This window comes from Tursiops truncatus, chromosome 15 (assembly GCF_011762595.2).
Source record: "Tursiops truncatus isolate mTurTru1 chromosome 15, mTurTru1.mat.Y, whole genome shotgun sequence".
Lineage (NCBI taxonomy): Eukaryota > Metazoa > Chordata > Mammalia > Artiodactyla > Delphinidae > Tursiops > Tursiops truncatus.
This window is the reverse complement of record NC_047048.1, coordinates 40,170,465-40,197,143: the sequence shown is the minus strand read 5'-3', so window position 1 is coordinate 40,197,143 and position 26,679 is coordinate 40,170,465. Positions and strand designations below refer to the sequence as shown.

General features: G+C 50.8%; 1 protein-coding gene across 8 annotated transcripts in view; it reads right to left on the bottom strand.

Annotated features, from left to right (window-relative positions):
• Window positions 1-26,679, bottom strand: part of SLC24A3 (solute carrier family 24 member 3) — a 460,451-nt gene that overhangs the window by 170,746 nt on the left and 263,026 nt on the right. For all 8 annotated transcript variants that reach the window (XM_033840346.2, XM_073792619.1, XM_073792622.1 and 5 more), the window contains exon 3: window positions 22,002-22,078. In XM_033840346.2, coding sequence (XP_033696237.1) covers window positions 22,002-22,078 — 77 coding nt within the window. The remainder of the gene's footprint in view (window positions 1-22,001; window positions 22,079-26,679) is intronic.

The following is a 26,679-nucleotide window of genomic DNA, read 5'->3' as shown; positions in this document are numbered from 1 at the left end:
CTGTAAAATACTCTGTGAAAAGGAGAGTTCTGTGGTCAGTTCTGAAAACCCTGCTATTATACTTTCCATATGGAGATTCATGGTCCAAATTAGCACATTAAAAGTTTGTGAGAAACCCTGCATTTAGAAAATAATCAGACAATCACTTAGCGTTTCGTGAACACTTGATTAAAGAATCCTATTGTCCACACAACACCTATGGATATCTTTCTTTCTGCAGTGTCCTGAGAAAACAGTTTGGAAAATGCTGTTCCAGATCAATAAAGGAGTCTTGATTCCCAGCCTGTAGACCACAGATCCGCTGAGAAGCCCGAGTGCTTGTAAGGGGGTCAGGTGTCTACGCAGAGGTGGTGGCAGGGTGGTCGCAACACCCGTCAGATGGCAACCAGGCATCCCCACACTACAGAATAGATGGCGGGCGGACCTCAGCTCTTGGCTCCCAACCACGTGGAGGCTTCCATGTACCTGCTGAGATCACAGGACTGGCCACCAAGAGGTGATGTGAAGCGGCCTCTGGAAAGAGCTGAAACAAGACAAGTGCTGCCTCCGGGAGGTGGACGCGCTGCCTGGCAGAGGTCGCCAAAATCCTCTATTTACAGGAAACCGGCACTTTGTAAATACCAAGCTGTGCTATTTATGTAGCTGTTTCTCATCAATATATGTGGGAATTCTGTAATTATCACGAGTGCTCTTCAAAGGCTTCCGGAATCTCAGACACACGAGGGTCACAGATAGAGTCGGCTGAGCCCTGCAAACCCCGTGCCCTGGGCTCCTGCTCTTTCACACGGCCTGGCTGCTCGGGTAAGAGCAAAGGGCAGGGCAGGGCCCCGGCTGCAGCTGTAACCAGGGTCTGGCCTGATGGCCCCTCTCCTTGGGGTGTGGATGGGGGAGTAACGTGGGCAGACTGCAGGCACTCAGGGGTCTGGACACAGAGGGATGTGAAGCCCATCCCAGAATGCCCAGCCTGCCCTGGCGCTGGACTCCAGGCTGGCGACACGGCCCTGGCAGCATGGCCACAGTCCCCGGGGCTACCCCAGAACCCCCGGGTCCGCTGGCAGCTTACAGGAACTGGGAGGTTTCTAGAGCTGTGACCAGAATAAAGGCTTTGAAAACTGAGCAAACGACGTGCTCACTGACCACGCCTGGAGTCCCTTCCAAAATCATCATTTAGGTCACAGCCATGGAAGGGGGCCTCTCTCCCCACCGCCTCTGCTCCGGAGCCGTGCACCTGGGTCCAACCCCAGCTGTCACTCCTGGGCTCTATGCCCTGGGCAAGTTGCCTAACTTCTCAGCGCCTCAGTTTCCTCACCTGTGAAATGGGGAAATAATCCCTACATCCTAGGTATTATGTCACTGACCCTCTCAGAGCCTTGACCCATCACCAAAACGGAAACGAGAACAGCTCACGGGAGGAGAAGCTGATGTACACACAGTGCTCTCAGAGCATCTCACCTTCCATTACCGTGTGATGTTCCTCAGTTCACGTCTTACAAGATGTCCGACCCCTGGGAGGTGAGGACCACGTCCCCGTCCTTACAAACGTCTCCATAACTATTTCTTTGATTCAACCCGAGATATTTACACAACATTGGTCTAAACACGATGTCAGCAATTTACTCTGCCAAACCTCAGTTTACTCATGTATAAAATGGGAGAATTAAGGGAGGAGGTATGAGGAAGACTCCGCATGCTCCTCCCCATGTGGTAGACCACCAGCCAATGCCATTCCCCCTCCCCCTTCCCTTCACAGCCTGGAGCAGACCAGCTGGACGCTGTGTTTGTGCATTGTATATTCACAAGTACAGCGGTACTCTCTCCCGCTCTCCCTTGTCAGCATCTTAATGGGAGAGAAGAAGTTCGTACCTACTTGGTTGATTGTTTTTCTGAGCTTCTGGGAAATTCTCTGATGCACCTGGACCACTGCCAGGTCCACTGATGGCTGAAAAATGACGCGGGGGCATTAGTGGCCTGTTACCCGGGTGGCAGAGCTTCAGATGAGCCTTATCGGGGGACCTTTCTGTCCAGCTCCCACCCTGATGCCTTGGGCTCGTGCACAGGTAACGGACTGCAGTATACGGACCACCAGCAAACTGATTCTGGAGTTGTCTAGCATCTTGCCTCTAGCCATGAATATTATTTGGGGGGCAGTGGCTCTTGTTTCTCTACAGAAGTCCTGCTCCTTATATGAAGCAGCTGTGGGCCTTTGCTCCGCCCACACTGGTCACGTGACTTGATATAACGCCAGGGTCATGGAGATGAGCCTGTTCTCTTGTGACAAGAAGGTACAGAGCCTCCAAGAGTGCCTGGCTATACCCCCGTGCTGCAGCTCCCAGCCACCGCCTGGCGAGTGTCACTTGGACAATAATATCAACGCTTCTTTGTGTTTCCAGGCAGCCCAGGCTCCTCGGAAGGGGCTGAGTCCCAGGGAATCAGACAGTGCTGCGGCTGACCAGGGATGGACGCTTGAAGTCACTCGTGAGCCCTTTCACTGTTTTCTGCACCAATTGTGGATCTTGGAGTTGGACTGAACCTTGAGAACATTTTTCTCATTTAAAGGTGAAGAGGGGCTTCCCTGGTGGCGCAGTGGTTGAGAGTCTGCCTGCCCATGCAGAGGACGCGGGTTCGTGCCCTGGTCCGGGAAGATCCCACATGCTGCGGAGCGGCTGGGCCCGTGAGCCATGGCCGCTGAGTCTGCGCGTCTGGAGCCTGTGCTGCGCAACGGGAGAGGCCACAACCGTGAGAGGCCCGCGTACCGCAAAAAAGAAAGAAAAACAAAGGTGAAGAGGCCAAGATCTGAGAAGGGCAAGTGACCTACTCAAGGTCATAGAGCTGGACAGTGGTAGCTCTGGGACAGAATGACCCACTAGCACTGAGCCGTCATGGAAATCGACGAGCTTAAGATACTGACATCCTCACCCAGCCACACTCTCTCTCCTTTGGTGAACGGTACCATCGCCCATTTACCCCAAAGACAAATAGAGAGAGACCCTCGACTACTCAGACTAACAGAGACTACTCAACTGGTTTGAAGACATTCAAAGCAGCATCGCTCTCCTGTTGATGCCCAGCAACTGCTACTTCTTTGCACCTCGTTATTAGAAATATCACAACGGGAAACACCCTAGCTTCTGCCGCATCTTACAGTGCAGGACATCTCCTTCCCTTCCCATGCTGCGTCTCCATGCCAACACCGTCACTACATCACGTAGAGACAGACACACTCACAAAAGAGCTTTCTCCTTCCTAACAGTTTTTTGTTTTGTTTTGTTTTTTAAAACAAGGGCCAGCTAATTTTATTAGGGATGACACAGTAAATCATCTCGTTAGTCATACTGAGTTCTTTCTAGTTTGGACAGATTCCTCTCCGAACTGACTTGTCTATTTACTATAGGAAGGGAGACAAGAGGATCCACTTTTTGCCATTTTTGGTATAGAAAAATCTGGTTCCTTTGCCAGCAAACAGTGGAGCAAAACTTTCAGGCGGCAGGTGGTTAGGGAGTGTTCGCACGTGAGAAACAAGGAGTGTGTAAAAAACGCACAAGATGGTAGGAGAGGTGGTCAACGTGGAATCGAAGGAAGGGGTGCACCCAGGTACCCAAGGTGGAACGAGCTTGAAATGTTTAAGGAACATGAGGCAGGTCTGTGGGGCGGAAGTGTGGCGGGCAGGTGGGGGGACATGAATTTGGAGAGGTGGGCAGACCCAGAACATGCAGCCCGATACCCACGTATGTCTTTAAAGCATTGCCTGGACTGTAACGTGGAACATGGACATGAGCGGGGCATGCTGGTCCAGGGGAGGGATGATGATGGCCATGCCAGCAAAGATAGATGGGAGACTGGGATAGAGTCACAGGTTAGAGATGGAATGGCCGGGACTTGCTGATGGGCGGGGTGGGAAGGAAAGAAACCAAAGCTGATTCCTAAGATTCCAACCTGAGCCACTCAATGGACGGCGGCAACGATTTCTGAGATGGCCAAGCCAAGGGGCCCGTGGGTTTGCAGGGGAGAATGAAAGGTTGCTGTCTTTTAAAAACTCACAGCTCCATTTCAAGCTGTATTCCTACTCCATGTCAACCTACGCTCCCTCTTCAATGGAGTTCTGACTTGCCAAGGGAGAGATTAAAAACAGACAGACATACACACACCCCTTTATTTATCCAGAATCCCACTTTAAGTAATCCTGCCTAAGATGTTAAAATTTCTTTCCTATTGTCTTTTAAAAGAGGGTTATGGTATCCATAGATAAGCATCTGTGTGTGTCATGTGTGCATTCAGATGTGCTGTATGTGCACATGAGCCTGGGGATAAAATTACCCTCTGGCACCCGCCCTCTGCAGAGGAGAGTAATGGGTTTTGCCTCAAGCCAACTCTGTAAAACAGGAAAGCAATGAAGTCAAATGAAGCCGGGCCTGTGTCCAGGAGAGGATGAGAGGACCCAGCACGAGCCAAGACTGCTGAGCCCATCACAGCTTCAGATGCTGAAAAGCATTCTGCTAACTGCCCAACACACACGTCTGCCTTCAGCCCTGCAGTCCACAGCGCTGAGGAAAAGACAGCTCTCACAAGTTCAAGAGGCGAAAAAAAATATATCCTCAGGCTTCTACCCTTGTACAGAGCGCTAATGAAATAGCTCACAAGACAGATTCCATGATTACCTTTGGAGTCCACTCCCGGGCACGGAGCAGGAAGTCCTCAGTATTCTGAGGGTACATCACAAGGATACACAAAGAGCATCCCAGCCACAGGCCCAAGGATGAGGCCACGGTTGGACCTAACTCGCATTCTCGCTTTGTGATTTCCAGGTGAAAGAGCACTGCATCAAGAAATCTATTTTTAAACAGCTGCTAGTATCCTTGGGAGAAAGGTGAAGCGCGCTTTAGGAAACAAGACTCTCAAAGAAAGCATCACAGGTGTCCCAGGAGCCGAGGACACACACGTTGGTTTAGGAGTTGGGTAGGTGGGCGCCATCTTGGTCCCCGGCTGACAGTGAGTGGGAAGGTCGATGACTGACAGTTTATTCCAAATAGCCTCTAAGCCAGCTCCTTGGGAACGGGTCCCAAATTCCCCAGCAAAAGAGGGGGTGCTTATTGAAAGGGCAAGTTATCTCTGGGGGCCCTTGAGGTTCCTTAAAGTGTGAGGACAAGAGAGCACTAGCAATGGGAACAGTTCCGGAAAATCTTCAGGAGCCTCTGAAGAGGGTGAGACACTCTCTGGATCTCAGGGAAAGGGAGGGGAGTAGAGTCCTGGTGTCTGAGACACACAGGCCTGGCTCCTTCCACGACATCCCAAACCCCACCTCTGCCCATTCCTTAACTGATAACACATTCGGGTGGTTTTCATACGCAGGCACTGGCTTTGGTTGCTGAAATAATAGCTCGGTAGATAGAGGCCAACACTTCAGGGAAAGAATTTAACTTAATAGCGTAAGAGAACACTGTGATTGTCATCAATGACATGTTTGTTTAGATGCTACATCTTGGTACAAATGTTCAGAAAGGACGCTGACTCATTGTGAAGTTGGGAAACAGACACAGCTCTGCAGGGGACAGTCTCTGCTGTTCCTGGATCTCTGCAAAGCCCAAGCTACCTGGCGCCACTGACATCGTGGAGAGAGGCAAGGCATGTAACTGGGGTAGGTGGCATCGGTGTTTTTGCTTTAATCTACTCTCTCCTGCCTTGTGCTCTGGGGTATCTTGAGCATTTAACTCAGGACACATCTCTCAATAAAGTCCATTCCCAAAAGGTCATCTCATTATACTCAGGACTGATGGATCGCCCAGCCTTAAGAAGCATCATATTATTTTCATTGCTTTACTCTTACCCACTAGCCTAGTGGGCAGACCCTACACTCAGTAGCCAAGATATTAAGCACACGTCACTCATTCACTCGTGCACACCCCACGCCTTGGATAAGCTGTCCCTGCGTACAAGGTGCCGTCAAGGCAGCGTGGCCCCCAGTCGCTCACACTCATCCAGGGAGGGGGAGAGGTAAGACGCACTGTAAGAGGGCGGCCTGCGTGACAGTCCTTGGGAGACAAACAAAGAAAGTGGGGATTCAGAGCAGGGGCAGATCTGAGCCAGTGAAAAATCCCACTTTTCCTTATGGGAAGTAAGAGAAAGCTTCAAGGAGGAGACGGCATCCAGCTGGAGCTCAGAGGAGGCTTCCAAGGAGACCAAAGGTGACAGCGGCCTGGCCAGGAACTGGGGGCACGAAGGCCCTGGCATTCCTTGGCGGGTGAGGAAGAATCTGATTTTGTGAGACTGATATATGAGTGCAGAGAAGAAGGGAAAAAAAGACAAATGGCTGGCACATGGACGGTGGGGACACTCTGAAATAAGAATAAGAAAAATGGCTAACAATTACCCAGCCCTTTCTAGCACCAGCCTGTGATCTAAGCGCTTGGGAGGATGGATTTCTTTCACCGCCCCACACAGAGGGCTCTCTGACGCAGACACTGTCATTATCCTCGTGTTACTGAAAACTAAGGGGAGCGAAGTAACTAGCCCGAGGCAACACACCTAAAGAGCCATGAAGCTGGCATTGAACTCAGGCCCTCGGACTGTGACCCGACCCTGCCCCAGCCAAGCTGGCCCTCTGGCCATGGGGACGCTGCTGGCGGGACAGTCCTGAGCAAAGCAGGATCTGGACATCGCATTTGACATGTCAGTCTGATGCTTATGGTGCTTAATTCTAACTGGAAGGGAGGGGCCTGAAGGAGGCTGGAAGATCATTGTGATGGTGACTGTCCAGGCAAGAGGTGACCGTAGCTGGATCCAGGAAAGAGCAATGAAAATGATGGTTAATGTTCCGTGCTCGGCCCTGGACCAAGCACATCACACGCCTTATCTTAACCCACAGCGGAACTCCTATGAGGGCGTGGCTAGCCTTAGCCCCACACGCAGATGCGGACACGGAGGCCCCGAGCATTAAAGACCACACAGGCAGCATGTGGTTTACACTCTCGACCTTCTCACGAATCCTGAGAGACAGGAGGACTAATAGAATTTGTCAAGTCCAAAGTCAGACGCAGCGCCAGAGGAGACGCACCAAAGGAAACAAAAGCCCGGACTAGACAAGACAAGAGCCTTGCTATGCCAGAAGGAAAGGAAATGTGTGGGCTGAACAGAAAGGAAAGTGGCTGGGGCGGGGTAGGAGGGATGACACAGCACACCTGAGGGGACATGGCGGGTGCTGGGACTGGGGAGCTGCATGCAGATTCCTCTCCGTTCACTGGATGAGTGATAACATCATTTTTCCACTCCACCCACACACCTCCGTTGGTTCAGACAGACTGTGCAAAGCTGCAGGACAGTCTCCAGCCTCAGGAGTTCCCAGCCGGGTGGGGCTGGGGAGAAGATCTTGAGGGTGAGTTCAAGGTGTGGGCACAGGTGCCAGTTGGCTACCATCTGGGGTGGCATGGCTGGCACTGGTCTCGGCAGACAGGGAGTGTCCGCCATCATCGTTACCCACGCTCCTGGAACTCCATCCCGACAACATCCATCTATTGGCTGAGGGCTTCAGAGCAGTCGTCTCCCCCTGAAGTGCAGCCCCCAGCCTGTGCCTGACAGGAGGCGGGGGATAAATACCGCAGCTCCCTCTCGCCTCAGTTTGGGTCGTCATCGGAGGCCTGTGCTCTCCATCAGCTGCCAGTCCCTGAGGGATAAGCTCCAGCGCCTGCCACAGGGTAACTGGCTGTAGCACATACCCTCCACTGGCTGCTTTCCTTCTCTGCCTCATGCCCCAGGGTGGGGTCATCCACCAGTGAAGCGCTTCCCTGGACCTTGTCTCAGGGTTGGCTTCTGGGGGGCCCCCGCCTGAGACACATGTCTGGGCCATCGGAGCTCTTCTGGTGAAGATCTGCAAGGAGGGAACAGTCCTCAGAACTGGCTGCAGATCTGGGTCCCTGGGGTGCAGAGGCTTCTGGACTTTAAGGTCAGGTCTTTGATTAAACATGAACCCCCTATCTGGAATCTCCATGTTACACCAGGGGCAGGATGATAGAGGGAAATCATCATGAAACTTGACAAAGAGCAAAACCACTGAGAACCAACATTTAAAATACAGGGAGTGTTTTCTGAAGCAGGAAGAAATACAATCCTGCAGGCTGTGGAACAAAAACCACAATCACAGAAAGACAGACAAGATGAAAAGGCAGAGAGCTATGTACCAGATGAAGGAACAAGATAAAACCCCAGAAAAACAACTAAATGAAGTGGAGATAGGAAACCTTCAAGAAACAGAATTCAGAATAATGATAGTGAAGATGATCCAGGATCTTGGAAAAAGAATGGAGGCAAAGATCGAGAAGATGCAAGAAATGTTTAACAAAGACATGGAAGAATTAAAGAACAAACACCTAGAAGAATTAAAGAACAAACAGACATGAACAATACAATAACTGAAATGAGAAATACACTAGAAGGAATCAATAGCAGAATAACTGAAGCAGAAGAACGGATAAGTGACCTGGAAGACAGAATGATGGAATTCACTGCTGCGGAATAGAATAAAGAAAAAAGAATGAAAAGAAATGAAGACAGCCTAAGAGACCTCTGGGACAACATTAAACGCAACAACATTCACATTATAGGGGTCCCAGAAGGAGAAGAGAGAGAGAAAGGACCTGAGAAAATATTTGAAGAGATTATAGTTGAAAACTTCCCTAACATGGGAAAGGAAATAGCCACCCAAGTCCAGGAAGCGCAGAGAGTCCCAGGCAGGATAAACCCAAGGAGAAACATGCTGAGACACATAGTAATCAAGTTGACAAAAATCAAAGACAAAGAAAAATTATTGACAGCAACAAGGGAAAAACAACCATAACATACAAGGGAATTTCCATAAGGTTAACAGCTGATTTCTCAGCAGAAACTCTACAAGCCAGAAGGGAGTGGCAGGATATATTTAAAGTGATGAAAGGGAAGAACCTACAACCAAGATTACTCTACCTGGCAAGGATCTCATTCAGATTCGATGGAGAAATCAAAAGCTTTACAGACAAGTAAAAAGTGAGAGAAAGCTTTACAGACAAGTAAAAGGTAAGAGAATTCAGCACCACTAAACCAGCTCTACAACAAATGCTAAAGGAACTTCTCTAAGTGGGAAACACAAGAGAAGAAAAGGACCTATAAAAACAAACCCATAACAATTAAGAAAATGGTAATAGGAACATACATATCGATAATTACCTTAAACATGAATGGATTAAATGCTCCAACCAAAAGACACAGGCTTGCTGAATGGATACAAAAACAAGACCCATATATATGCTGTCTACAAGAGACCCACTTCAGACCTAGGGACACATATAGACTGAAAGTGAGGCAATGGAAAAAGATATTCCATGCAAATGGAAATCAAAAGAAAGCTGGAGTAGCAATACTCATATCAGATAATATAGACTTTAAGATAAAGAATGTTACAAGAGACAAGGACGAACACTACATAATGATCAAGGGATCAATCCAAGAAGAAGATATAACAATTATAAATATATATTCACCCTATACAGGAGCATCTCAATATATAAGGCAACTGCTAACAGCTATAAAAAAGGAAATCAACAGTAACACAATAATAGTGGGGGACTTTAACACCTCACTTACACCAACGGACAGATCAACCAAACAGAAAATTAATATGGAAACACAAGCTTTAAATGACACATAGACAAGATAGATTTAATTGATATTTATAGGACATTCCATCCAAAAACAGCAGATTACACATTCTTCTCAAGTGCTCACGGAACATTCTCCAGGATAGATCACATCTTGGGTAACAAATCAAGCCTCAGTAAATTTAAGAAAATTGAAACCATATCAAGCATCTTTTCTGACCACAACACTATGAAATTAGAAATGAATTACAGGGAAAAAAACGTAAAAACACAAACACATGGAGGCTAAACAATGTGTTACTAAGTAACCAAGAGCTCAATGAAGAAGTCAAAGAGGAAATCAAAAAATACCTAGAAACAAATGACAATGAAAACATGACGATCCAAAACCTATAGGACGCAGCAAAAGCAGTTCTAAGAGGGAAGTTTATAGCAATAAAAGCCTACCTCAAGAAACAAGAAAAATCTCAAATAAACAATCTAACCTTATACCTAAAGGAACTAGAGAAAGAAGAACAAACAAAACCCAAAGTTAGCAGAAGGAAAGTAATCATAAAGATCAGAGCAGAAATAAATGAAATAGAAACAAAGAAAACAGCACAAATCAATAAAACTAAAAGCTGGTTCTTTGAGAAGATAAACAAAATTGATAAACCACTGGTCAGACTCATCAAGAAAAAGAGGGAGAGGACTCAAATCAATAAAATTAGAAATGAAAAAGGAGAAGTTACAACAGACACCGCAGAAATACAAAGCATCCTAAGAGACTACTACAAGCAACTCTATGCCAATAAAATGGACAACCTGGAAGAAACGGGCAAATTTTTAGAAAGGTATAACCTTCCAAGACTGAACCATGAAGAAATAGAAAATATGAACAGACCAATCACAAGTAATGAAATTGAAACTGTGATTAAAAACCTTCCAACAAACAAAAGTCCAGGACCAGATGGCTTCACAGGTGAATTCTATCAAACATTTACAGAAGAGCTAACACCCATCTTTCTCAAACTCTTCCAAAAAACTGCAGAGGAAGGAACACTCCCAAACGCATTCTATGAGGCCACCATCACCCTGATACCAAAACCAGATGGAGATACTACAAAAAAAGAAAATTACAGACCAATATTACTCATGAATATAGATGCAAAAATCCTCAACAAAATACGAGCAAACAGAATCCAACAACACATTAAAAGGATCATACACCATGATCAAGTGGGATCTATCCCAGGGATGCAAGGATTCTTCAATATATGCAAATCAATCAATGTGATACACCATATTAACAAACTGAAGAAGAAAAACCATATGATCACCTCAATAGATGCAGAAAAAGCTTTTGACAAAATTCAACACCCATTTATGATAAAAACTCCCCAGAAAGTGGGCATAGAGGGAACCTACCTCAACATAATAAAGGCCATATATGACAAACCCACAGCAAACATCATTCTCAATGGTGAAAACTGAAAGCGTTTCCTCTAAGATCAGGAAAAAGACAAGGATGTCCACTCTCGCCACTATTATTCAATATAGTTTTGGAAGTCCTAGCCACGGCAATCAGAGAAGAAAAAGAAATAAAAAAATACAAACTGGAAAAGAAGAAATAAAACTGTCACTGTTTGCAGAAGACATGATACTATACACAGAGAATCCTAAAGATGTCACCAGAAAACTACTAGAGCTAATCAATGAATCTGGTAAAGTTGCAGGATACAAAATTAATGCACAGGAATCTCTTGCATTCCTATACACTAATGAAGAAAAATCTGAAAGAGAAATTAAGAAAACACTCCCATTTACCACTGCAACAAAAAGAGTAAAACATCTAGGAATAAACCTACCTAGGGAGACTAAAGACCTGTATGCAGAAAACTGTAAGACACTGATGAAAGAAATTAAAGATGACATAAACAGATGGACAGATATACCATGTTCTTGCATTGGAAGAATCAATATTTTGAAAATGACTATACTACCCAAAGCAGTCTACAGATTCAATGCAATCGCTATCAAAGTACCAATGGCATTTTTTACCAAATTAGAACAAAAATTCTTAATGTTTGTATGGAGACAAAAAAGACCCCAAATAGCCAAATCAGTCTTGAGGGAAAAAAACGGAGCTGGAGTAATCAGACTCCCTGACTTCAGACTATACTACAAAGCTACAGTAATCAAGACAATATGGTACTGGTAAAGAAACAGAAATATAGATCAATGGAACTGGATAGAAAGCCCAGAGATAAACCCATGCACCTATGGTCAACTAATATATGACAAAGGAGGCAAGGATATACAATGGAGAAAAGACAGTCTCTTCAATAAGTGGTGCTGGGAAAACTGGACAGCTACATGTAAAAGAATGAAATTAGAACACTCCCTAACACCATACATAAAAATAAACTCAAAATGGATTAGAGACCTAAATGTAAGACTGGACACTATAAAACTCTCAGAGGAAAACATAGGAAGAACACTCTTTGACATAAATCACAGCAAGATCCTTTCTGACCCACCTCCAAGAGAAATGGAAATAAAAACAAAAATAAACAAATGGGACCTAATGAAACTTCAAAGCTTTTGCACAGCAAAGGAAAACATAAACAAGACGAAAAGACAACCCTCAGAATGGGAGAAAATATTTGCAAACGAATCAACGGACAAAGGTTTAATCTCCAAAATATATAAACAGCTCATGCAGCTCAATATTAAAGAAACAAACAACCCAATCCAAAAATGGGCAGGAGACCTAAATAGACTTTTCTCCAAAGACATACAGATGGCCAGGAAGCTCATGAAAAGCTGCTCAACATCACTAATTATTAGAGAAATGCAAATCAAAACTACAATGAGGTATCACCTCACACCTCTACAATGAGGTATCACCTCACACTAGAATGGGCATCATCAGAAAATCTACAAACAATAAATGCGGGAGAGGGTGTGGAGAAAAAGGGAACCCTCTTGCATTGTTGGTGGGAATGTAAATTGATACAGCCACTATGGAGAACAGTATGGAGGTTCCTTCAAAAACTAAAAATAGAATTACCGTATGATCCAGCAATCCCACTACTGGGCATATACCCTGAGAAAACCATAATTCAGAAAGACACATGCACCCCAGTGTTCACTGCAGCACTATTTACAATAGCCAGGTCATGGAAGCAACCTAAATGTCCATCGACAGATGAATGAATAAAGAAGATGTGGTACATATATACAATGGAATATTACCCAGCCATAAAAAGGAAGGAAATTGGGTCATTTGTAGAGACGTGGATGGATCTAGAGACTACCATACAGAGTGAAGTAAGTCAGAAAGAGAAAAATAAATATCATATATCAACACATTTATGTGGAACCTAGAAAAATGGTACAGATGAACCAATTCACAGGGCAGAAATAGAGACACATGTAGAGGACAAACGTATAAACACCAAGGGGGAAAATTGGCGGGGGTGGTGGTGGTGGTGTGATGAATTGGGAGATTGAGATTGACATGTATACACTAATATATATAAAATGGATGACTAATAAGAACCTGCTGTATAAAAAAATAAATAAAATTCAAAAAGAAAAATACATGGAGTGTTTTCTGATAAATTAGAGCATGTAACGGGCTATTTTTTCCCGATTGATTTGGTCAATGTTTGCTAAAGACTAGTTCTTTAGGCTAAGTATCAGTATCTCATCGTGTGTTTAGCTTTTGAACTTACACTTTACAGAGGAAAAAGTACTACAAAATTGTAGTCAGTATACTACTATTATTCACAGACTGGGACTGTTGGCAATGTCATCTCAGAGGAACACAGAAATTAAGTTTGTTTTGTATGTAAGAAAATAAAGGAAAATAAAATAATTAGAGTGGGGAAGGGTGGACCAAGTGATAAATTAGATAAATAAGGTGAAGAGAAGCATACAGCAGGCTGTGGGTGTCCAGTCCCCATGGGTAAACGTTTGGTATCTGAGCAATGTGCATGCTCTCTTCCTTCACCATTTGATGCTCCTCATAAGATCCAATGTGACACTGTCTGCTCCAAAGCTCATTCCCCCCAAAGCTTCTTCCTCTCTTGCGCTGCGTTCAGGACGTGAACCAAAGACACAGTAGATCAACTCGTGTCGCACCTTAGTGTGTGCCTGTCCAGAAGGGGCTGGAGTCTCAGAATTCTGCATCTCCTGTAGCCTCATGGGTTTTAGAGAGGGAACGGATGTGCATAATAATAATGGTAGGTGATATCTCTTCAGCCTTTGCCTCAGAAGCAGAACTGGATCCCAGGATTCCAGTGCAAGTCTTTTAACTGGGAGGGGGGGAATCTCAGGAAGAGCCCCCCCGGAGAAGAGCAGGAAACTGAGTTGGGGAAGAACGGGCAGCTCGTCAAGGTGTGTTATCCAGCAAGATGCTGGATGGGCACCTAGAGCTTATCCCTGCTTGGACAACTGCGGGAGACAGGGTGGCGTTTCCGTGAGCACATCCGAGGCACAAGGGAACCGAGGTATTTATTTATTCCCCAACCCCTCTCTGTCTGAGGGCTACTTCTGGGGGCTGGTGACTTCCTGGCACATCTGTGCTGCCCTGCATTCTGGTAGAAGGGGCTCTGGGGACCAGAAAAAGCCCAGAGTCACGGGGGCTGGATGATGGGGGGTCAGGCAGGCACACACCCGCTGTAAATACTAAGTGGGTACAGGTGGGGCATAATCCAGGCAGCGCCAGATGCTCCGCCAGGAGCTTTGCACGCCTGTCTTCATGATTCCTGAAAGCAGCCAGATGAGATGGGCGTGCATTTACCTCCAGGGACCGATGGGGAAACGGAGGCGTGGCAAGGTAAAGCAGCTTGTCATGGCTACGCGGCTCATCGGTAGAAAAGCCAGGACTGAGCCTCAGGTGGGCGTCACTCAAAGTGCGTGCTCTTAACCTCCAGGCTTTATATCCAGCTCCGGGTCCTGGAGAATCAACCACCAGCCAAGCTGTGTGCAGCCCATGGTGCCTAATGGTCAGCCCTGGGTCGTCTGAACTGGGTCTCATGCGAGGAGAGGAGTGAGTAACTTAAGATCTATCGGAACATAATTTACCCTCTTTGTACTAAGCCTCTCTGGACACCAGTTTTAGCTTTGAGTTGACACTGACAAATTAAGGACATGCTCAGCACTTTTCCAAGAGTAAACAGGAAATTCCACAAGCTCCTCTAATCATTTTTCTCTTCCAGGGTGAAATCCCTTAACTAAACACATCTACCTCACCAGTGAGCTTGTGCCAGGGCCTTGCTGACCAGATCCTGTGGGTCCCCTTAAATGTTAAAACCCCTGAGGCAGCCCCTCTCCCAGAGCCCTGGGCCCTGGGTGGAAATGCCAGTTGCACAGAGGTCTCTGGGACACCCCCTATCCTGGTGCCCTGCAAGACGGGGCTGTCTCCCAGTGGGTCTGTCTCTGGTCCTTTGTGATGGGTTAAGCACAGGTGAGCTGCCCTTAGAGGGATGTGGGGTGGGGAGAAGGTGAAGACTAAAGAACCTAACATTTCCTGAGTATCTACTATGTACTCCCACTTTACAGATGTGGAAATTGAGGCCAGGAGAAGTTCTGTAACTTGTTCCAAAGCCCCCAGCATGTTGGTGATATACTTTCTCACTCCTAATCTCGGTGTCCTACTCTCTCATCAAACATCCCGTCCTGGTGGCCTGGCAGTGCCTTCTCTGCATCCCGTTTGTTGGAGCTACTAAATCCATCAGAGGCTGGGGTAAAGGAGCAGCGCCTCTTTCCTGGTGACCTTTTATTCCCGGCCACCTCTGCTTCGTGATTTTGAGTTGACAACATAAGCAAAGGGAGGGATGATGCTGAATTAGAATTCATCTCTAGGCTTTCTAGGGGAGCCCCTTCCACTTGTGGCTATTTAAACCTATATTAATTATAATAAAATTTAAAATCAGACTAACCTCTCAGTCAGACTAACCACACTTCAAATGCTCAGTAGCCACAGGTGGCCAGCAGCCCCCGTATTGGAAGGAGCAGAGAGAGAACACCTCCATCAGCACAGAAAGTGCTACTAGATAGCGCTGGTCTATGCAAGTAAAGTTGAGTCTCAGGCCCAAAAAAGCAAAAGCGTGGCCTTGGAGAGCTAAAAATAACCCCTGGGGCTGAGGTGGCGCTTTGACATGCAAAGCTGCCTCTCCAAGTCGGCACGAGGTGGGGGGTGGGGGTGGGGGGGCAGGAAGGGCCCCCTCCACCTCCTGCTGGTACCCCGGCCCCTCCATCCCCTGAGAACTGGCTAGGGCATCAATTAGTTTATTCTTTGGCTCTTAACAAAAGCAATCTAGGCCCCAGGGAAGGGAGTGGATCCAGGGAAACTATTTTCCAGATATTATAATTAAACAGATAACTGGAAGCAGCCCAGCCCACAAGGAAATGATATCCACGGAGTGAGGCCCCTTCCAGAGAGCCCCCTCCCGCAGGACTGAAAGGGGACTGGAGCTCGGAGGAGTCAGGGAGAGGAAGGGAGTCCTTCCCACCCGAGATGGGGCTCTCCCCCGGGTTCCCAGGGAGCACATCCAAAGTAGCCTTCACCTTGCTCTGGGTGGGGGGTTAGGTTGGAGTTAGGGTGCAGGCTGCAAAGCCAAGAGTCCCCCTTCAGGATCCGCCCACCCTCCTGTGCTTCAGTCTCCCTGACTGATGAAGACCTGACCAAGTGTCAGGTCGGCGGGTGACCCATGGTCTGGCAGAAAAAACACGAGGCTTCTGGGGGTTGTGAATTAAGGGACAGTGAACAGTGCGGGTGGGGCGGGGAGTGAGCAAGCAGAGCAGAGGCAGAGGACACCAGGGGGAGCCGGGGGCAGCTCGGGGGCAGAGATGGCCTAGACGGGGCAGGACAGAGAGAGCCAGGGCATGCAGGCACTCTGCTTGGGCTAGGCGGGCAATGCCGCGACATCAAGGAAATACAGACTGGACCTAGAGAAACCACAACTGCAGAGGGAGGACGATATCTGAACAGCCTCACCCTCGAATTCCAATCACATTTCACCACCTCTGTCCCAGGGGCCTTCCTCCAGTGCCAGTTGTTTTCCTCTGCAGCTCTGGGGAGACAGGAGGTCTTCATGGAATCACGAGACAGAAATGAGCAAGTTCTTGAGTTCAAAAAGCTGATCTGGGAATAAGGGAGAATCTGGATGCAGGCTCACAGAGTGAGTTTCCTCAATTCCTAGACCAGATTAAAAACTTCCGGGACAGAGAAGGAGGAGAGAAATGTGGACAGGAGCTGGGGGCTTGGGGAGACCACCAACCTTGGGGATCCAGCCCTGGACACCATCCTATGGGGATGCTGCAGGGACTGACATGAACGGTCCCCGTTGCTGCTCCTGGAGCACCTCCCCGGGCGGGAGCCCTCGCACGATGGCCCAGCACACGGCTCCTGCCTGTGCTTCTCTAACACCCACGCTGTTGGGAGCCCACCTCCTCTCCTCACGTGGGAGCCACTAATGGACACTGGACACTGGGATGCAGTGAGGATGGACATATGGACAAGGGAGTCCCCCCACCGGACAGAGCTGGCTGAAGGAAGACGGTCAGGGACCTCCTGGTGGCCTGAGCATCCCTTTGGCCACCCTGGGAGGCCTGATGTGACCCTAAAGGCTCCTCGGAGGAAGAAGTTTCTTCCGTGGGCACAGAGTGTCTAGGTTTTAGAATATAAGGATGGATGTCAGAAACATTCTCGTTGATGCTTCTGTCCTGGGCTGGTCCATGGGTGGGTCTGAGTCACTGGACCAGCTAGCAGCCCATCTTCCAGACTCACTTAGCAGAATTTGCGTTTGTAAGGCCTCCACGTTCATTTCCAGGAGTGCGATACCTTACCACCTCACACCCAAGCATGTAGAAATCTCTGCCCGCCGAAAGAGAGGAATCACACTAAAAATGCAAAAAGAAGGCTCAAAACTTAGGCAGAATCCCTTCGAAAGCTAACAAGGTACACAGGGGGCATTTACTTCTGCTGTGGAGGCTGATTTATTCAAGACAGACCAGTCTTGAGAAAGAATCTCAAACATGGATGACTTAAAGCTTCTTCACTGGAAGAGAAAATGTGGAGCCCGGCTCACAATCGCAGAGCTTCGGCTGTCTACACGCAGGACGCGCAGCAAAACGCCACAAGGTATTTATAAATCACCAACAAAGCATGATTCCACAGAGTTATTTCCAGGCTTGCTTGTCCATCTGGGGCAGGGCCCATGAGTTTCTAGGGTGCACATCTCCTCACAGACCAGGAACACTGCTTTCAGCATCTCAACGTTAGAACAGGCTGACTGTAAAGCAAGTTCTCAGACAAGTGTGTTTCCTCGGGGATAGTCATTGTTGATAAAGTTACACAGACGACGGATTTGCACTCTAGGAAGGAACCCATATGGAAAGAAAGTCAGAAGGACTCTTTTTCTAGCGCAGTCTCAGGCCTGAGCATTTCTGACAGCCACAAAACCAGAAAAAGCCAAGGGAAAGTTGAAGCCACAGTGTGGGGAAATTTTAACCAGAAATGGCTACGTGATTTCCACAAAGCTCACACAAAAGAGGGACGTATTTGTGTGAAAGAAAAGAAAAAGAGGTAAGCTTTTTAGACAAGTAAGATTGAAGGATGGTTTCGGGGAGTCCTCAGAACCACCTGTGACCAGAGGCCAGCACCCGGCTGAAAAGCCTCCCGTGAAAAGCAAACTCACCGGGTCTGTGTGGAAAGGGGTGTGTGAGTTTAGGTGCAAATGTAAAGTTTAATCAGGTTTTGCGTTATACTCTGAAAGGCTCAGGCACTCCGGTGGAGACCCCAAATCACTGCCAGTTGGTTCCTGGGGCCCTCTCCCTGGGGCGGCCTGGGGTGACAGGACACAGCTCTGGGACCCTCCCACAGAGGGCTTCCCTCCCCTCACTGGAGGAGGCCAGACGATGAGTCCCCACATCCCATTTATGATGTCCTGAGAGGTGTTCCTCAGGAACCTGGATTCTGGGACCCCTACCCAAATGGCCCTGAGCCTTCCTCACTGGACTTCCTGGACCTCTGTCGCCTGGCTGGGGAGCAGACTGCTCTGGGTCACCTCTGGCCATGCCTGATCCAATTCCCCAGGCGAGGAGGGATGGCGACTGGGGGCTGCTTCCCCGCACTTCCAAGCCAGCAGCCGAGTCACCTCTTGGTACCTCCCACCCTCCCACCTTAGTTTCCGCTCACTCCAGAACCCCTGGACTCGAGGGCCTACATCTTCGATCACGGGTTTCTGGTTTCTGCCTGGAATCCCTTCCCCCTTCTCCTTTAGAAAACACCTGCCCACTTTTCAAACCCACTCAGCTGCCCTTCAGCACTGGATGGAGCCTTCACTGCATTCCCACGGCACTGGGGGGACCACGGCCACGCTCACACACCGTGGGAGCGGTCCAGAGGTGGGCCTGCCTACAGGACAGTGGGCTCCTGCAGGGTGAGCTGTGTCCGGGCTTTTAGAAGGGTCCAGCCCGGTGCCACCATGTTGCAGGGGCTTGGAGACGCTTTCCAGCAGGCTGAGTGCAGGAACCTGTGTGTAGCTCCCGTAGCTCTGACTCATGCATTTATCTGTTCACTGGCCACCGAAACGGCTGAGGTTAGCCCTGGCAGCCTTTCTTACAACCAACAATGTTCATCTGACAATTTCTAAGCGCCTTAAATGTGTTGGGTGTCATAGTGGGTGGAGGGGTAAAAAGAACGGTTTGTCTCAGTGCTGAACAATCAGGGACTGAGCAGCTTTTGTTCTGCGACTCGTCAGACGCTGCGTAAGGGTTTCTCGGGATGCTCAGGTCCCCCCAGGGGGCTTATACTCTCAAGGGTAGGATAACCGAGACTTGCTCCTTGACCCTGGGGAGGCCACCAGCAGGCCCACCCTGACAGGTGGAGAAGAGGGGCCCTTCCTGACCCGAGCCTGGCCCCGTCCTGCACCTGCCTGCACGGGGACCCCCCTAGGCAGGAGGTCAGGCTTCTCCACCGGGGTCTCCTCCCTCCGTGAGGTGGGTCCGGGAGGAGGCCTGCGCAGGCCTTGGCCACAGGTACAGGCTGCCTGGGTGGAGAATTCTGAAATTCCGGGTGCCTGGAGCGTGGTCTTGAAGGGGTGGACGCTGACCTTGGCCCCTGGACTCCCTGCCCTGTGGTTTCTATGATGCAGGGCCCAGGGCCGAGGATGGGGGTCAGAGCCAGTGATGACAAAGTGTGAAGCTGCAGGCTTATGTCCACCCCTTTAGGCACGTGGGGAAAAAAAGCACCTTTAAGCAAAGGGGAGAATTACCCTTCATGCCTGCCTGGGATGCACTGCCAGAGGGCAGAGGCCTTACGGGGATCCTCGGCTCACGGAGGACGAGGCGCACGCACCTTCCTCAGGACCCCGGTGGGAGGCGGAGCCCCGCCATCGGCAGATAACCGCACTGCCTTGGGAGACGGAAGCTCGTGCCGTTCGGGCCCGGGCCGAGAGGGGAAGCCTCATCTCTCAGATGCCGAGGCGTCAGGGCGCTAAGGCTGCTGGGACGTTCTCAGCCCGGTGACCGGGAAGGCTCCCTGTGCCAGGGGTGGCAGCTGCCCTCCACAGTAACTGCTCTGTGCCTGCAACTGTGCTGAAGGGCAGGAGGCTGCAGAGTCTGCTCTACCGTTTGGTATTGTTAGAGAATGTCTTTGCTGACAGGAGATCCCTCGTGCCCTTTTTTCAGGCAGAGTATTGGCCGGTTGGGGTGCGTGGGGAAAGTTCACCAGGAAGGGGGTCACGCTGAGGGCAGCTTATGCGTCCAGAGGGTAAATATCTTACCGGAAGCCACGCACAAAGCAGGGAGCACAGAACTGGGCCCCAGCCCACGTCTGGTCTGACTCCAGAGCCCAGGGTGTGCCCACTGACCTACTCAGGTCAGGTGTGGTTGGAAAAGTAAGGTCTCTGTCCCCTCCCCTGAGTCATGGTGTATGTGTGACTGCAATAGAGGCCGCCGGAAATGACGTGTGTGACTTCTAAGGCCGGGCCATTCAGGGCTTCTCCCTTGTCACCGTGACCCTCCCTCTGCAAACCCTCAGCTGCCACGTGGAGCCACGCTGGAGGGGCCACGCCAAGGTGCTCTGGTCAGCGGTCGCAGCCGACCTAGTCCTCTGGGCACCGCAGACACGGACAGCAAACAAGGGAGTGGACGAGCCTTCTCCGAGGGCTCCTCCAGCAGCAATGGCTCCAGCCCCAGCCATCGGCGTCACCACCAGCCATCCGAATCGTCCCACCCTGGGCCCCGGATCCGGGGGTACAGCATCCCCTCTGTGCCCTTTCTGAACTACTGACCCCTGGAACCCATGAGAAACAGAAAGTGATTCTTGGGTGTGTCACTAAATTTGGAGACTGTTTCCCAGCAATAAGTAACCAGAACGGAATTAAGAGCATTCCGGGGGAGAGTGAATGCCGCCGAGATGGGAAAGCACGGTGACGGACCTAGTGGAGCCTCTGCCCTGAGTCTTTCTGGTTCTGCAGCCACTCCTTCGAGACAGCTTCACCCCTGCACCCTCCTCAAACTCTCCGAATGGGGACAAGGAAAACCAAAGGCCTTCAAGCCACTGGGCCTGTGGACGAAGTGCTAGGGCGGTGGTGGACCACCTACTACGTGCCATTACATTGAATCCACGAATACTTTGGCCCCATCATGTGCCAGGAACAGGTCTGGGAAGGAAGCCACGCACAAAACTACATCCCTGTTCTCATGGGGCTGATGTGTGAGTGAGGGTGACGGGCAGTAAGCAAATAACTCTATAATATTATGTCACAGAGTGCTCGGTGCTGTGGAGAAACGTAAAGCCGGGTAAGGGGAAAGACAGGCAGTTGACAAGGGCTGGTTGGAAAAGGAAGGCCTCCCCGAGAAGGTGGCGTTTCGGCAGAGAGAGCCCTTGCTCTGCCCAACCTCAGAACCCACGCCCTGGGCATGGGTATCAAGGAAAGAAAAATCCAGGTATCTTCCAGTGTACACACCCGTGGCCTCTTAGAAACAGTACGTTTGGATACACACTTCCATATATAAAACAGATAAACAACAAGGACTAACTGTAAAGCACAGGGAATTATACTCAATATCTTGTAATAACTTATAATGGAAAAGAATCTGGAAAAGAATAGGTCCACGTATATATATACACACACATATATATTATGTAACTGAATCACCGTGCTGCACACCTGAAACACTGTAAATCAACTACACTTCAATAAAAACATTTTTTAAAAAGTACATTTGGAGATCGCCCTCCATGGGGCTCACAGGCCCCCTACCAGGTATGTGAACAGGAGGGGAGACTCCTCTGAGAGCACCTCTCTGCACCCCGCCCCCCAGACCCCCGCCAGGCCTTCCCTCCGGCCCTGAAGACAGGGCCACCGGAGGGGTACTTACACAGAGCACGTGGAGGACGACCGCCCCCTGTCTTCTGTCCTCGTTGGTGAAGATGTCATTGGGGAACTCGTGCAGGGCTACAGAAGGGAGAGAGAAAAACAGCTCAGTACGGGGTGGCAACACGTTCAGGGCGGGAGGTCCGGGACAGCGCCGCCACCCTCGTTCTGATACGGGGTCCACGAACCTGGATGAGGAAAGATTACATCTTCATGTTCACAAATCTCTAACTGGAATTTGGTATTTCCTCCAGATAAGAACGGAGGCAACAAACCGCAGCTGTGCGAGAAGCACCCGGGCTCTGCCCCCAGGAGACACGTTCGTGACCCTCTGTCCTGCCATCCTCATGGCTCACGCATCACTTTAGAGTGACGGTGGCTTGCAAACCGCCACCTGTGACCAAGGGTTCGTGAGAAAACACGGGAACCACGATCATGCAGGTCTATCTTCTGACGCAGTGACAACTTCATTTCAGCGGATCAGTGTCCCTCTGTCACCTCACACACCTTGCAAACACTGAAATGTTTTCCCGAGCAGAGGTCTGCAGGCTTCAGGGATTACCCAGGGGTCCGTGGCACACACAGGATTAAGTCCCTGCTCTAAACGGTCCCTCTGTCCCTCCTTTCCTTGTCCCACTCCTGCCCTGGCCTGGGGCCTGGGCCTCTTATGACTCCCTCCCGGCTCTCACTTCTATAACACATTGCCCTCCCCTCCCCAGGGAGTCCAGTACAGGGCAGAAACCACGAGAAAAATCATCCTTTCTGCCCACTTTCCAAACCCAGGACGCTGATGATGGCCGCGGTGGGGCAAAGCTAAGGAGAGGGAACCCTGCAGGGCAGGCCTGTCTCTCACCCTCGGGCACCCAGAGCCCAGATTTCCTGTCACCGTCCGGCCCACCGTGCGCCTGGACCTGGCCAACCTTGAGCCCCACTCCGTGGTTCTGAAGATGACAAGCCCCGCCCACAGGTCCTTCCTGACGTGCCCTTCGTCTGTATGAACTCTCAGCGCCCGTGGGATAGGCTGGCTGCTGACAGGCCGGGATGGGCAGAGACGGAGGCTCTGAGGGCAGGACGGCCACACAGACTTGTGCAGAGTTGACAACGGCGCACGCAGTGAGCTCTGCTCCTGGCAGGCGTGGGCCCTGCACTTGGCACCCACTACGCCTCTGACCCGGGACGGAAAGCTGCTGCTCCCGTGCTGTAGACGAGGAACCCGAGGCGCAGCCGGACTGGACACCATGCTAGAGGGTCCACAACGAGGACCACGCACCCAGCAGACGGGCCGGGGCCGCCCTCGTGCTGTGATCCCGGCTCCCGGCATCTATTAACCATCTTACTCCACCCGGTGACCTCTTCCTTCTGGGGGCCCCTCCAAGCAGGGAACCTGATCTGATCGAAATTCTGCCTCCACACGCCAGAGGGAAGCAGGTGGGCTGTTTGTTCCTTTGCATTTCTCTGTGCAGCTGCCACGGGGCTTTTCAGCGCCGGGCAGCTCCCGGGTAAATGTGACCATCCCATTGCCCACCTACCCCCAGAAGTGGAGACTGGTTGGTTGGCCTGGTTAGTGTATCGATCAGGACAGCCGTCATCCTGGGGAAACTGAAACCAGGGTCTGCCCTGTGATGGGCACCACGCAGAACATCACGCGTGGGGACCGCCTACCGTCAGCGAGGAGGAAGTGGGAAAAGTGAGGGGGCTTCGAGGTACCTCTGGTGCTGCTATATGGAAGCCAGCTACTTTCATCCCTCCTACCCCACCCTGGCTGAGGGCAGCAGGTGAAGGGAGTGAAGGCCACGGTGCAGGCAGCCTTACCGGTCCGCGTCTGCAAGGCGCCCACACCGTGCCAGCTCCGTCATCCCTGCCTCTCTACCAGGACCTGCAGGAACGGTTTGATCAAGGGTGCTATGTCAGTGTGTGACACATTTATGTCTCGAATCCACGCATTCTGGTTTTTAAATCCCCTTGGCACTCAGCAGTGAGTGGAATGACCGTGACCAGGCAGAGCCTCCGGGCTTTGAGTTTTGGTCGGGGAGGGTCTCGGCAGAGGTCTGGATGCCCAGCCAACCCTGGGACCTGGCTGGGGCTCTTGGATAGGACCAGGCTGAGGGCTGTGCCCTTGGAAGGGGAAGGACCCACAGAGCCCAGTGCAGACGCCGGAGGGGCTGAATGCTGTCCAAAGTCCTGGCCAAGCACATGTTGGGCGGGGGTGAGGGGGGGACGGGAGGGGGGTGTGGGCATGGGGACCACAGCACTCTCCTTCAGCCTGCTCCTTCCTGACGGCTCAGGGACCCTCCTCTCTCTCTGGGGAGTGGGAGGCTTGGCAGTGTCCCCGTCTTGATCTGCTCTTCCTGGCCTGGTGCCTGATTCGTCACCAGCCGGAAACTCCTAGTCCCCGGTCAAGGGTGTCTCCTCCTGTCGGAACCCATGACTGGCCACGAGAAAATCGGTGAAATTCTCCGTGAGATGATCCCAGTGTAGCAGTGGGGGGGCTGGGGGCTGTGAGCAGAGCAGCCGGCCCTGCCGGACCTCCTCACTGAGCTGAAGGTGGCTGGGCAGTGGCTGAGACAAAGCATGGGTGTGTCAGGGGGTCAGCTGGGGGGAATGCAAGGCAGCGGAGAGTGAATTAAATGCTTTCCAATTGGTTTGCTTCTGAACAGCAACAGAAGTCTTCTTCGGTGGATCCCAGGCGTGTGGGAAGAGCGGCCAGGAGAAGTGTGCCCGGGAAGCCTCACCTGACACGGTTCCCACTCCGACCGCCCCTTCATGGCAGCCCCTCTGAAAACATGCACCAGGCTGCCGAGGAAATTACTACAATGATTTCAAAGAGCTAATGCACACCTTGCAGAGAATACAGCAGGTATTTCACGCTCCCTCTTAGAGATACATCATCTTTTGGAAAAACGTCACGAAAAGAGATTTCTTTTAACAGCTGAGCTGGGGCTGTCTCCTCTTGCCCTCCAAGAGATGAGCTTCCTTCATAGGCGGGTCGCTCCAGAGCAGGCCCCCAGACAACAGTTTGAAGGCCAGCAGGCGACCCCAGGAGGGGAGTGGAGAGGTAAGATAAGAAAGGGAAGGAGCTGACACATAGGCTCAGCCTTGCCAGGGCCCCTCTGGGAGCCACTGCAGAACATGCCCCGGGGCTATACGTGGACCCCCATCCGTCACGTTTAAGGCTGTCTTCAACACTTTAGGGCAGACCCTTAACACTTCTGCACACCTCTGCACTGGCCAAGTCAGGTGTGCTCCTGGGAACAGAGAAGGCCCTAGACAGAGTCACAGGCGCATCAAGAGACCATCCTCGCATGTGGCGTGGTGATGCCTGCATGGGCTGCGTGGTGTCTGCAGGGGACGCCCATGATCTCCATGATCCTCCAAGCGCCCTTGTGAGGAAATGCAAGGGAATAGGGACAGGGTGTCTCTATGAATAGGAGGAAGAGCCCCTAACTTGCTCATGCATGACTGGCGTCAGCACAGAGCGGCGGGGCGTGGGGTGGAGGTGGCAGAAGGAAGACCCTGGACCCGGGCCTAAAAGTGTGGGTACACTGCCGTTGTGCTGTGCCTTCCGAGTCCAGCATGGCAGTGCCTGAGTGTTCAGAGCGCACCGCAGTGAGCTGCATTGTAACCTGTTCTTATATTAAGCATCGAGTCCACCACGTTAGACTCTTATCTGGCTCATCTGCAAAGGGCAGTAGCAGACGACCCTGGCCACAGAGGAGGTGTCTCGGGAGCAGCCCTGTCACCAGAGACCCACGGGGGCAGCAGCTTTGTTGGGGGGACGCCCCCAGTGCTCATGACTTATCTCATCAGTCCCTCCTATGCACCCCACACAGCGTCTACCAGTACACACGCGGTTATTTCACGCAGCGTTGCTTCGTCCAGGTTCTAAAGCAGTTTGGTATGATGGTGTTTAATCTCCCTAAGAAGGGGTCAGCCTGGGCCCCGGAAAGCGCCCTCAGTTGGGCATCTGGAGCTGTGAGGTTCACACCCAGGCCTCCCACTGTGTGGCCTTTGTCGACGTGTCACTTCACCTCTGCGGGCCTCAATCCACCTGTTGGCCCATCTGAAAAATGGCTGTGGTTCCTCGTCTCCACTGCCTCTGGTCCACGCACACAGTACGGTCAGTGCATACAGCAGGTGCCTAATAAGTGTCAGCAGGATGAAGGGCTCTGAAGGGAGGGGACTGGGACACTGACCGGGGATGGAGTGAGTCAGCCTTCCCCAGCTGGCCCTACGGTTCAAGAAAACAGCTGCCGGGGCTTCCCTGGTGGCGCAGTGGTTGGGAGTCCGCCTGCCGATGCAGGGGACGCGGGTTCGTGCCCCGGTCCGGGAAGATCCCACGTGCCGCGGAGCGGCTGGGCCCGTGAGCCATGGCCGCTGAGCCTGCGCATCCGGAGCACGCCCCAGAAACGGCGCTTTCAGAAGAGCTGCAGTTGCCCAAGAAGAGTGAACGGAGACAGGATGGCCTGCTGGACTGGAAGACTCTGCCCAGCACTTCTTGGCCTCCGTTTCCTCATCCGTAAAACCAGGCAGGGCCTGCAGTGCGTCCCGCAGAGCTGATGGCGGTACTGATGCCATCCCAGCCGCCCTCCACTCGCCGGTGCTTCTTGCATCCAAATCCAAAAGAACCAAGGGCGTTTCTTAAGGCCTGAGCTAGGATGCTCACCACTGCTGGGAACTTACCG